General features: G+C 36.5%; 1 protein-coding gene across 3 annotated transcripts in view; it reads left to right on the forward strand.

Moving 5' to 3' along the window:
- Positions 1-3317: 3317 nt before the first annotated feature.
- Positions 3318-13906, forward strand: part of LOC135194854 (adenosylhomocysteinase-like 1) — a 284838-nt gene continuing 274249 nt past the window's right edge. For 2 of the 3 annotated variants that reach the window (XM_064221066.1, XM_064221075.1), the window contains exon 1: positions 3361-3459. In XM_064221066.1, the coding sequence (XP_064077136.1) occupies positions 3376-3459 (84 nt within the window). In that variant the 5' untranslated portion in view covers positions 3361-3375. Of the gene's footprint in view, positions 3460-13906 lie in introns of all 3 variants that reach the window. The other variant, XM_064221084.1, reaches the window with a different exon arrangement.

Consider the following 13906-nt stretch of genomic DNA (forward strand, 5'->3'; position numbering starts at 1 on the left):
TGATATTGTAAGTCCACTTTTTTTTATGTAACAGACTGATATGAAAACTTGTTTCAGTTGAAAACCTTTCACAATCACATGTCCTGCAAAGGTATTCTTATATTAATATAGTTTGTCTTGTCCTCAATTGCCAAAGTCAATGGCACAAGACTGAGTCCAAGTCTGTATAATTTCTCAAGACCATAGAGAAAAGAAAAAACTTTATTTGAAATTCAAATTGGGAGATGAGATGGCTCCTGTTAATATTCTATTCTATTCTATTGTGTTCTTGAGGAAGGCAGTAATTTATGGCACAATTTTGCATTTTCATTTCACACTAGTACAAGTAATAGAAGGAACAAAAAAGCGTTGTCTAGCTCTGTTTGTGAGACATTTGATTATTTTAGCATTCTTTTAAGATAATTTTATTCCAAATGTATGAGATTTACTTTATTTTATAGCCCCCTTTGTTACATGATTCTATGCAAGTATAATGTTCCCATGCCTGAAGCAAAAATATAGTTAGATCACCCACCTAGGTTGTCTTTTTGTCTATGTGTCACCTGTGATGGGAAAACTCACCCGTTTGAGCAATTTGTTTATCCACTCATTGGGTGCCAGATAAGTCTCATCAGAGCAATATGTCGTCATACCCCACTGGAGCAACTAGTGTGACATTGTCTTAAGATGGACTGGTTACCATTTGTCATCTCATAGAAAAGATTCAGGTTGCAAAGTTGTTCGAATTCTTGTAACTTACAGTTGCTAAAACCCTGACCCTATTCAGCCTTTGCAGTGCCTCAGTGGTGTGGTTGGTATGGTGTTGGCATGCCACCTCAGTGGCTGCGAGTTCGATTCACGAGCATTCCATTGAGGACTGAGAGATGTGTATTTCTGGTGATAGAGTTTCACTCTCGACGTGGTTCGGAAGTCATGTAAAGCCGTCGGTCCCGTCGATGAATAACCACTGGTTCCGTGCAACGAAAAAACACCATACAAACAAACAATATTCAGCCTTTGCCTTTAACCTGACAAGTGTCTTCTTTCCAAGATCTAAGCTGCTCTCTTCATCTCAGGCACAAGGGTATTAAGGGTATGGCAGGGGCATCCATTTTATGGCATCTGGTACTGGTAGACTCAGTCTCCAGGAAACTGTGACTTTTGCCCTCAAATCAATTATTCCAGTGAGGAGACATCCATTAAGACGCCAAAGGAACCTATTTCACGGAGCGACACGGCCGAGCCCAGAAAAGACTTACTCTTACCAGCTGCATTCTTAAAAGCACTTGCAGTGGCATAAGATATATATACCAACAATAACAGTTAAGTCTTAGCAGAGTGGTACTATGTTATGCCTAGAATTGAGTGACAATCTGCCTGTAATCTGACCATGCCAAGCTTCAAAATTTTGCCAGTGGTGATCAGACAGATGGAAATTTAAGAGTGCTGCTTAAGGTTTTCTTGTGTGTGCAGAGACATGCACCTGTCCCAGAAGTGCTGGGAATCCTTGCTCCACTTACTCCATCCCAGGTCACACGTATAAAATAATTTTTTTTTTTTTTCTTTTTCAGCACTGAATGACCTCATAAATATTAACAGACTATTATGACAAATATATTTCCTTGGTTTCAGCTTCGAACAATTGAGAATCATTAGAAACTAAGAAAAAGTAAATTAAATAAAAATTGCTCAAGCATTGACGTTCAGATTTAACCTTTGGGCCATGAGCTTCATTAATGGGGTATACATGTCACCATCTTACATAGGCCAGAAGCTAAAGTCAGAGTAAAAATAAATAAATATCAGATGGATGAAAGTACTTACAAGTGGCCACACAGACATGTTTTAAGTTACTATTGTCACTATTAACATTGGCTTAGTAATGGTTATTTTATCTTTTTACTTGGTTTATTTCTAAGTCATCTTCAGGGCATACAAACGGAAAAATTTGCATATATATATAGGATAAATATAAATATATATATAATATATATATATATATGTGTGTGTATATATATATAATTATATTGGTATGTAGGTATGGTATGTATGTTGGAATGTATGTATATATATAATATCTATAGGATATATATCTATATATATATGTATTGTATGATGTATGGTATGTGGTATATGTATGTATGTATGTATGTAGTATGTATGTAATGTATGTATGTATGTATGTATGTATGCTATGTATGTGATTATTGTATGTATGATTTGTAGCGGGAAAGTACGTACGATTGCGTACATGCCAACGGTTGGAAACAAGAATTAACACCTGACAGGTGTTTGTAGACTTGAAACCAAACCAAATGACAATAAAAAAAAAAATATTGATAGTACTAATGTTTTTATCTCGTGCTTCGAATACCTGATCTCCATCCATACTATACAATATATTACCTGTCGTAACCCAGATTTATTTATATATTACATCATCGTCACATTCGGCAATTCATTCAGTTGGGAGTGATCACCACCAATGGTTATAGGTCTAGCGATCGATTTTCTTTGGATGCATTGCATCACCAAACTGACTTTTGATATATAAACCTTAAGCCAATATGAAGTTTCTTCATCACGAAGAAGCGACATTTCATCTGCCGTACGAGAGAGAGAGAGAGAATGTCAACGTACCCTTGGGCATCGCATTTAGAAACACCTTGACTAGTCTGCCCAACTGGTTACTTAACAGGATGAAGTCAAGAATGAGGAAAAGGGAAGAAACCTTTCCTAGAGTAACTATCTGTAAGTGGATCATATTGTACTTTACAGAGCCATTTTTTAACCGTCTCAACTCGACAACGTCTGATTAACTGCATAAAATAGTCGGTCTAGTAATTCCGTTCGCAATGTCAAGTGATGTACTACTTTTTTTTTTTAAATCTTATTTTACCCCAAGGGCGTAATTCTTCGGTAACTACGCGGCGTCGTAAACTTCCGGCAGAAGAAGAAACCATTCAATCTTTATGGAATTTATCGAAAGGAATGAACTGACGTCAAAATGACGAAGACCATTGACGTTTGGAATGAACTATTTAAAACGCCGGCGCTGCAAATCTGCACATATGCTACAGTATAATCCGGCGGTGTTCAGCCTCTCCGACGGTGATTTTTTTCCTCTGAAGGGGTCAAACAACGGCACCCGTTTGAAGAAAAACTTGACCACAAGTTACGTATAGAAGAAGAAACTTCTTCTTCTACTACCCTTCTTCTATACCTCCTTTCTCTTTTCACTCTCTCTCACTCTGTTACACACTGGGGTAGGCGACTACTACTACTACTATACTGTCCCTCTCTCTCTTTTTCTCTTTCTCCCTCACACTCCCTCCCTCCTCCCCAATCTCTCAGTTTCGCTCAGACTGTGCAACCGTTCAGACGTGTCACTCCGTAATGGCCGACAAGGGAGAAAACGATGCATCCATGCCTCAAATATCCGAGGCTGCGGTGTCGAAACCCGTGTCCAACGGAGAGAAGGTAAGGTCCTCCGGAGGACACGAGACGCCCTCCGGAATTCAGCAATGGCTGTTATTTGAATGTTTAGTAGGCGTAATGAGTTTCTCCAGGAGGAGAGGATACCGGTGTATTGTGTGTGGGGCTTAATATTACGTCTGGCAGCTCAGGTGTTGACAGTCTCTCTATCATGTCTCTGTCTCTCTACGCTTCACTTTATAAGCCGTCTAGGGGGTTTAATTTATTTGTAGATATATTTAAATCTATAACGCCTCATTTTTATATGAGACATTTAATTTACGAAGTGTAGTGTGTGTTGGGCTTAATATTACGTCTGGCAGCTCAGGTGTTGACAGTCTCTTTCTCTCTCTGTCTGTCTCTACGCTTCACTTTATATGCCGTCTAGGGGGCTTAATTTATTTATATATTTATTTAATTTAATTTATAACTCTTCTTTATTGTATATATATTTAATTTACGAAGCTAAAATGTTATATATTTGATAGGTTACGATGGTGGGCGACTTTGTCATCAAACGGGCGAATAGTTATATACGCTAAATGAAGTCTCGTTTGTTTTTGTGTTCGCTGTTTTTTGTTTGTTTATGTTTACTTATTTAATAATTTTTTCCCCATGAAAGGAGAAATCAGCTGATTTGTACGAAATAAACCTCGTTACGGTTAATGATGCCAGAATCTATCCCAGTTTTTTTTAGTTTGGTTAAAACTTTTTCGTTGCAAATACGAAAACCTGTTGCCTATTTACCTATTTTATTTTCCTTTACGTCAAAGTCCTTTGTTTTTCTTTGTTCCTTTAGCATTGTACGACAAAGGAACCCCCTTTGTTTGCTATGGAGTTAATTTCGTAGATCCACCTTCTTCAGAATAGGATAATGCCCTTCGAGTACCTGCAGGTGGCCAATCTAGAAGGCCATATGTATAATTCGGGAGCACCTGCTTCGATGCCTTCAATAGCAAAGGGCTTCGGGCTTGGTAAAGCCAGATCTCTTTTCCTTCAGGGTTTACTAGGTAATGGCTTTGATCTGTCTTTATCTTCGTCTTATGTCATTTAGTTTGTCATCTTTGGTGGTCCCAGCTTTCGTTCGTAGGCTTCTTTTGTTCAACTCTGCGTTAGGGCTTCGTGCTTGCTCAAGCCAGATCTCTGTCTTTAGGCTTCTATGGCATTGATCTGTTTTTATTTTATTCATTTGTCATTTAAATTTATATCTTTGGAGGGTCCCATAAATTGGTCGTATCAAATTTGCTTAACTTGACGTTAGGGCTTCAGGCTTGCATAAGCCAGATTGGTCTTTAGCATCTAGCGTATGGCATGGATCTGCCTTATTTTTCTTAGAAAATTGTCCACCAATTGTCTTCATTGGAAGCTCCCACCATTTGTTTTTATAGCTATTAGTAGTTCAACTTGGCGTCAGGGCTTAAGGCTTCGGGCTTGGTCAAGCTTTTGTGGTGTAGATATGTTTTTCTTTTCTTCACTTCTTTTAAAAAAGGATTTATTAAATCTGACCTAAATCTCTATTATTTTCCATTTAGGTAGTATGCTGTGTTTGCATTTCACGTGGGTCAGTTAGGCCATGGTCATATACTAGTTAAATTCATGACTAGAATTAATTAGTAGAAGCTGGGGCTATTGCAATGTACAAAGGATATGATTGTTTAAAGTTAGCTAGGATATGTTTTTGTATTGTGGTTGATGGGTTTCTGTGAGTCTTGATTAGGAAAAATTAATAGATTTTGTCATGTTTCTGATCATTATTCTGGTACATTTTATTTTTGTGTGTCCTCTGCTCTTATACATTGTAAATAAAAGATATGGGGAACTCAAACCCAGTGGCATGTTGGCGTTGAGGGTGGGAACTGAAACGAGTAGTCAGGATGATGATACGATTCTTTTCTTTTTAATCAGTATCAATTAAAATACAATAAAGGGCAAGACTGTCACATGGCCAATTATATTGATGGATCCTACCTGTATCATCTCTAACCTAACCATATCATGAGCACTGACCAAACTGCCTTAGGTTTACTCTTGTCAACATAGGAATCAGAAAGAAACCTTCCAGATATGACAGAATGTCCAAAGATGTTTTGTGCAAATAGCTGAAAATGAGGGGATGGGAAAACCAAAACTTGAGATATACAATAATATAGATGTGAATTGATTTTCCACCATAATGAAGATGGATTTTAGAGCAGTTGTTAAAGAACTAGATGCAGTATGAGTGTACTACAACAGTCTATGTACTGTAGTTCTGAGAAGTAAATTTGGCCAAGGGACTTTATTGATAGATTCGGGCAAATGGCTTGAAGGAGGAAGATTTAGCCTGGTTTGAACTACAGCCTATTGGTAATCCAAAAATAAGGTTTGAGTTACTATGTCAAAAGTAGAAATGAGATGTGCATAAAACATTGATTAGAAATTTATGAGAAATCTGTCTTTGGAGCAGTATAGAAAAATGATCCTACAATAACAGTACGGCACAGTGCTACAGTTCAAGTATTGTATGCAGTGTGCAACAATTTTATATGCCATGGCTGCTGGCAGTTGAATTACATAAGTTTCAGCCTTCAGACAGGATGGAGTTTGTTTTTGTTGAAACATGCCTGGCATATTAATTTCCTCTTTGGTGTGTTTATGAGGAAGTTTACCCACTGAATGATAATGAAGAAAATGTGGCCGTTGACAGTTACTTGTTTTTGTTTATTATAGGTGTGATAGTAGAGAAATGGGACGTAAGTCTATTTTCCTTTTGGGTGGATGTTGGTAGGTATCTAAATTTTCTGGTTTGCATAATTTGGAACCATAGCAATAGGTGGGGTCATGTATTTAATTCAGAAATAGGTGGCAGTCATGTATTTAATTCACTAATAGGTATACCAGGAGAGCAGTCTTGAAATAGGTGATCATTACATTATTTTAGATATTGATTAGTAATTTGGTATGTCCAAAAGAAAGGGACTTATCGAAGTCGTTAGGAAGTGTTTTATATTTTCTTATTATATAAGCCTTGTTTTATACTCACAAAATATGTTGTGCTTGAAAATAATTACTATAGCATTTCACACGCTTTGATTATTCCTGAAATAAAATCAAGGATTGATCCCAAGTGAAGCAACATTTGCAAGCAATTGCAACTCCTCAGTATACAATAAAGTGGTTTGTTTACTGTGGTGAGATATGAGATACCTTATCTGGAACTATTGTTTTTTATATGATCATAAAACAGTGTCTATCTTTCTTTCGAAAACATGTACTGTTAAGGTACTATATGCTAGAGCTTCTGTCTAGATGTAATATTTTGAGTTTTATTAACCTCTAGGATCCCCTACGATAATTATTGTTTAAGAAAAGTGTGCTCAGTCAGTGTCAGCCTGCAGATACCTGAAAAAGTGTGCATTCAATGTATCACCGATTTTCAAATCACTGTAATTTAAGGGCAAGTGCATGCAGACTCATGGGGAGCATTTTTTAGGTATGTATACATAATATGCAGTTCAGAAAATAGATAAATGTTTGCATGGGGATAATTTTTATTTATAGTGAGGGTTAAGTATGATTAGAAAATAATACACCCAAAGGAAGAACTACAGTGCATTTTTGCGAGTATATGTGGTTGATTTCTTTCTGTAATTATAGGTACGTAGTTTTATCCCAAATTTTTGTAATAAAACTTTTAATAGAGTTCTGTGGCACATTCTAGACTTGATAATGCTGCTTTGAAAGGTTTTTCTTAAATGTCCATTGAACAGGAATTTTTCACATAGTTATTTAACTTATGCCTGATTTATGCCGGATAAGTCTCTGATCTTCACAAGCATTGAGATTCTATCAAGAAGCCGCTCTTATTGGATTAGGCTAGATTTTATCCATAAGAGTCATTCTCTTTTAATTCTTCACTTATCATTGGTGCCAAGAATCTTAATCACATAGCCACTGAATTCTTATTAACATTCCTTGGCAGCCTTTAGATTATGACAGGTAGCGTCATTGTTATTTCAAAGCTGTAATTGTTGTCGGTGTTCTTGTACGTTTAGAGCTTTGTAAGTTGAATGATGAACTTTGCAATCTCTGTAGTATGTACACTATGATTTTTTTAAATATTTTAATGAACATTCAGCCTTGAAGTACTATGAGTTCATTAGGTGCATTACAGTGAAGTTATTTTGCCTCACTGTGAATAGCTACGTATAAAAGAAATTTATTATTGGGTCATTCACTTGTATTCAGCTGGTGTTGATTTACTTTTAGTATATGTTAGTTGCCATAGGTGTTTAGATTTTTTTTTAGTGTAATAAATGTATTTTTATTTTGGCTTCAGCTGTTTATAACTGTTGTTAGGGATTATAATTGCTTGATATTCATTGTAGGGAAGCCACTACATACTACATACATGTTGGTATTGTTGTATTTCATTGTAGTTCATTATAGTACTGTTAATTGTTTTATTTTGGTTACTTTATGGCAGTGCTGAAGGAACAGTATTTGTTCTTATGCTATAGGTTTTTACATTTATATCTTCCAAATAGTTTCTTGCTTTTAAATTAAGTACTGCACATTGATGTTTCAAAATACCCACCAACTTATCTTAAATAAAAAAAGATGTTTGAACATCAAATTTCTGTGTAAAAAGAATCCTATATGAATATATACAGCAGTGCCTTACCTCTTAAAGGAATAAACGTAATCATCTGGCATTTACTGATGCCATATTAGCATCAAGTTTTGTCATCCATGACCTACCTTTTAAAGGCTAATAGTACTCTGGTTGCTGGGAGGTCAGCGGCTTGAATACAGGGTAATTGAAGTTCATGTTCTGATTAGTGATGAAGATGGATTCTTGAGAGAAGTGTTAATGTAGTTGCTGTTGTCATGGTGGTATATGTGGTAGTCCAGTAGACATGACTCATTTGACGTCTAGTTAAATTTGGGATGAAGGTAACAACAAATGCCTAAATAATCAAGAATGACTAGTTAAGGATAAGTTGGTTCAACCACTTTTTGGGGTTTCTAAGTTGGGTTTCCTTAGTTTTCAAACAAGCAAGGTTTAGGTGATCTGCTGTTCGTTACCATCGACTTGCCTCTCACCAATAGAGGCATTGATTAGCTTAGTAGCATTGTTCAAGAACATTCTCCCCCAAATTTGTGTGATTCTTTATCCATGCAAATTTGAGTGATTTTTTATCCAACCTCCAAATTTTTTTTATTTTTATCCATTCATTAGATTTTCTTCAAGGCAGCTAGTATGGTGTTTAAATCCTTGATGTGTGATGCTGGATAATGAATATGGTGAATGTCAGAGTCAATGAGTTGTCAAGTCAAATGCAGCATAATGACTGTTGATGGAAAGGATGTTTAGTTTTTCCCATACTGAAGTGTAATAAAGGTTTAGGAAAAACATGAGCTAAATGCACCGTAAAGAGATTCTCATTATTAAGTCAAAATTTCAAGTAATACATAGTATAGAAAGAAGGGCCACAAGGAATGTTAACAGAACTCCAGTACGTAGAAGGATGAAAAGACCACCGTTATAATGTTGCTATCAGTTGAGATAAGATACCACGTTGTGATTATTATTGCAATTTTTGAAAGCCTACTATAAAAGGAACCACTGTTTATAAATGATTAGCTTCGAAATTTATGTACTTGATCCATCTAGATAGGTAGATGTAATGTACAATATGAGAAGGAACTAATTACTGTAATACTTGAATGATGTCTGTAGCCCTTTTTATGATTTTTCTGTGAAATGACTTTTCCTTCGCCAAGATGTTAGGCTTATCCAGTCACTTTTCATTATATGTATTGACAAATGGTTTCTGTGCTGTTAATATGACAACCTCATCCGTAGTTGTGACATAACTGTGAGTGGTGAACAGAGAGTTTTTTCATCTCCACAATTAAAGCCAAAAATGTAAAATTTTTATGGAACTATATTTTTAGATTAAATTTTTGTGGGGCTGGATATACTGTATATACTTTCATTCATCTCTGTCTTGTTCATATGCTTACATTAGGAACTAATGTAGCTGAAATCATCATTGAGTGCAGTATATACTATCGCATTCTTGTGAAACAGAAGTAAATTTAGCTGTTTGTTAGACTAATGCCAGTCTAGTGTCTCCAAGTTAAGAGAAATGTTCTGACTACCTCTTTTGAAACACCTTGCCACAACTGCATGATGCTCTACTTCTGCTTTCCTCTTCATTTACTCTTTCATATATAAATATATATTTATTCCAGAGCATCTCATTGCACCATATGCAACATTCAGTACACAATAGCTACTTAATTCATCCCCTACACTTTGTCCAGAGCATCTATATGGCTACTTTCCTGGCTGCTCTTTGTCACATGCGCTATCATTAGCCAGCGTGAGCTTTGTTCTTGTTTCCTTTTCATTCATTCCGCCAGTTTTTAAATATTTCTACATCTGATTCTGACGTTAAACAGTAGGTCATCTGCAAAAATTATCTCATATGGTTCACCATATGTGTATTCCTTTGTATATCTTCCCTTCATGTGATAAACAGCAAATGAAACTAGGGGGGGCCTGTGAATCCCCCTTTCCAAAAAATGGGGATTTACCTGTTTAAGCCATTTGCCTAAATTTCATCTGATACTCCTGCTGTTGCCCTCATTTAAGAACTCAACATCACTTACTGAAGTTCAGCAGATGGTGTCCCATACAAAAGAGGAGGTAGAATACCCTTTACAAGCACTAAAGAAGTAGAATACATTTAAGCACATAGCAATGGGATCTAGAATTTATATTAAAGCTTATTAAAAAATTTTTTTTTTTTTTTTTTCACAGGAGAAAGTGGAAGACATAGCACTTGAAATTTTAGTACAGTACATATTGTACTTTCAAATTGTAAAGAGAATATCTTTCCTGTAGTCCCTGGTACCCTGCATCATTCATATGTTTGATGTACAGCATTTTTAGATGAATTGGAGAATGAATTGTGTATTTATTCACCAATATGTCATAGAAGTTCCACAATTTATTTGTGAGCACATCATTCCTTGAAAGGTAGGAATCAATTCTGTTACGTTTGTTATTAATACTGTATAACATATACTTGTCCTCATACCCTACCGTTCATCACTCCAATGTGGGTTATTCCAGTTCATGTGGAATAATTATTTATTAAGGAATACTATACTGGTCTTAGATTATTCTTAGATACACAGATTGGGCTTTAATCTTAGTCGACATTTGATTACAGATAAATGTTGATTCTTCTCTTGGAATTTCAGTAATTTTTGGGAAGATAAAATTGTACTGACAGTCAAGTATCTTTGGTTCCTTGTTAGGGTGTTGCCATTTAGTGCACCTCATGCATTGCACTGTAGGCAATACTTTAGGTTCTTTGCGAGGTCTTCCCAATGTCACGCCTTTAAAACCTTCCAATGTACTTTCAGTTTCCCCTTAATGACCTCATTATAGAACCCAGTGTTTGGCCTTTGGCCTAAATTTCATATAGTATACTATTCCATCCCATTCCATTGCACACACTCTTAAGTAAATATTTGTGGCTTAAAAAAAGCAAGTTTTTGAAAATAATCAGCTGAGGTAAGGCAGTTCTCTGCATGTGGGTGAAGTTGATGCTGTTATTTTGAGATTTTGACCCACACAGACTGCAGGTGATTACTATGTAATCTTTGTGCTTAATCAATCAGGAATTTGTTTTTTTCTTCATTGTCCCAAAAAGGTTCACGGTACCTTATCTTTTGAAAGGGAATTGACTGGCAGATTATTTTGTTCAACCATTTATGGAGGGGCTTATTATCATGTGTACTTGAACTTCCATTGTTGGAAAGGAAATAAAAGAAATTAAATAGCTTTTCTCATTTGGCATTGCTGGACCCTTGCTGCATACTTAACTGGTGCATGTGCTGTATCTAATCATAGCCTGATTACAGATTTACATGATAAGACTTGCATTGCACCATCCTTGCTCCAAATAGACTGGGATCATAACTGGTACTAATTTTTTGTGCTTCGTAATGGGGTCATTCATTGTACGAGTGTAATTCATAGGAATTTGTCGTAAATTAGCTGGTTTTTTTTTTCATTACAGTACAGTACTGTACTTTTGGTTTTTTTGCTTTATTTAGTAATTTATAACATTTTTTATTTTTCATTTCTAAATCTGATCTCTTCTTTCTATGTATATCCTATTACTTCTATCAAATGAACACCATAATATTCTTTGGAAGCTTGAAATTCAAGTCAGTGGCCCCTGTGGTGAGCTTGTTCTATATGAATGGGGTCCATCTTCTGAATAATAATATAATAATGGTGATAATAATAATAATAACAACAACACTTCGCTATTAATAGACATTATTGCCCCACATAAAACAACAGAACGGTTTTATATAAACCTAGATGACATCTGCAAGACAAATGACAAGAGTAACGCTTGTGAAGACAGCAGAAAGACATTATTGTCTATTTCGGCCTCATTTCAAGGAAATATTTCCTGTTGCCATGGCTACCTAACTTTGTCCTTCATCTCATGGTTTTAATGCTGTTCAATATCGATCGAACATCCTCTCTCTCTCTCTCTCTCTCTCTCTCTCTCTCTCTCTCTCTCTCTCTCTCTCTCTCTCTCTCTCTCTCTCTCTCAGTAGCTTTGAGTATCTCCTCCATAGTTGGAGCCAAGGAAGATTGAGTGGAATAATGGTTTTGTGTTTAAATAAATATTCATTCAGCATTGACTAGTCATATGAATATTGAACTCTTTGTATAATTCCCTTGCTGTTTGATTTTTGTTGAGTATTTTAATCTATTAGAGTAGTATTCATGAATATTTGATGTATATTTGGCTCAATTTTGGTACGAGTACCTATAACGAGTTTTGGTTAGTACAACAATGTACTAATTGTGTTTATGTATGTGTGCATGTATATATTACGTATACATTTGTATGTATGTATTTCCTTCTTTATTTATTCACGATACAATATCCACGATTCAGTTTAGGCTTACAGAAGTCTATAAAACTGTAAAGTTCTACGAAGACTTCCCCTCCTCTCCTTCTCTCCTTCATCCTCTGGGATTCGTAATCTTCCGGAATACGATTTCAAACCTTTTTCTTGGGAATTTGTTCTCTTGATGCTCAGTTGTTTCTGGCAGACTTTTAGTGGAGGGATGGATAATCTCTCTCTCTCTCTCTCTCTCTCTCTCTCTCTCTCTCTCTCTCTCTCTCTCTCTCTCTCGGGACAGCCCATAATTGAGACTAATGTGAGAAAACGTACACTTCGCTAAGATATAAGCGTAATTTCGGACTTTTACCCGAGGAATAATGGCGATTCTCTCTCTCTCTCTCTCTCTCTCTCTCTCTCTCTCTCTCTCTCTCTCTCTCTCTCTCTCTGGGTGCGTGTCTGAGGCATTAACGAAGCAAGTGGCATACAGATTTAACCATATGTTACAGACATATTCCTAGGTATCCGGCCGGAAGCGCCACCATTGGTCACGTGGGGTGCAACTCTTAACACGACCTGATAATCTATTATTCAATATCGAGGTCAGATTCCGAGGTCACCTCTGCTTTCAGCGACTTCGTCGAATAATATTCGAGTCCGAGGTCTTGGATTTGCATAATATTCGATCTCTGGTTGACTTCGTAATTGTTGAGAGGCTGTTTTTTTTTTTTTTTTTTTTTCGTGTGATTCAATTTGGTGAACGGATATAGAAATCGTTTCTCGTAGTTAGTTTTTAGTTATGTTGCTTTCACTTTTAAAAGTTGCCAATTAGTGCTGCCTGTGTTATTCTTTACTTCGCTTATTCTTGTGTTGCTTTATACTTCATTTCCTTATTATTATTATATTTATTTATTTGTTTATTTATTGTCAGTGTAACTCGCCTGGCTATCTCACCTGCTAGACGCATTCAACCACACTCCCTTTATTCCTTATCGTTCGTCGCTACCGCTGCTCTATCGCTTATTGGATCTCTCTCTCTCTCTCTCTCTCTCTCTCTCTCTCTCTCTCTCTCTCTCTCTCTCTCTAACTAACTAAGTGTTATTAATTGCTTGTTCTCTCTCAAACAGATCATTTTCTAACCCGCGAAGATTTTTTCCCTTAAAATTCAGCCTAACGGTTACCTGCTCCTCTTTAGTTTCCAACGACTGATGCATTATTTGTGCATGTTCTCCCCAACCCTTCCCTCCTCTCTCGCTTCTCCAGTCTGCATACCTAGTCTCTCATCCCCCCTCTCCTCCTCTCTCCTCCTCCTCTCTCCTCCTCCTCCTCCCCTCTCCTCTCTGCATTGAAAGCAGAAGGGTGCCCTCCCCTTCCCCACAATGCACGCGCTCCGACATGGCAGGAAGAGGAACGCTGCTAGAAGTATGATTTCTCCTCCGGCGGGTTTTTATTATTTTTTTTCTTTTGTCCCACCGGAATCTCTCCATTGTAGCCTTTAATTTCGCCATGAAGATTCTGTCTG

This window comes from Macrobrachium nipponense, chromosome 20, assembly GCF_015104395.2.
Source record: "Macrobrachium nipponense isolate FS-2020 chromosome 20, ASM1510439v2, whole genome shotgun sequence".
Classification (NCBI taxonomy): Eukaryota; Metazoa; Arthropoda; class Malacostraca; order Decapoda; family Palaemonidae; genus Macrobrachium; species Macrobrachium nipponense.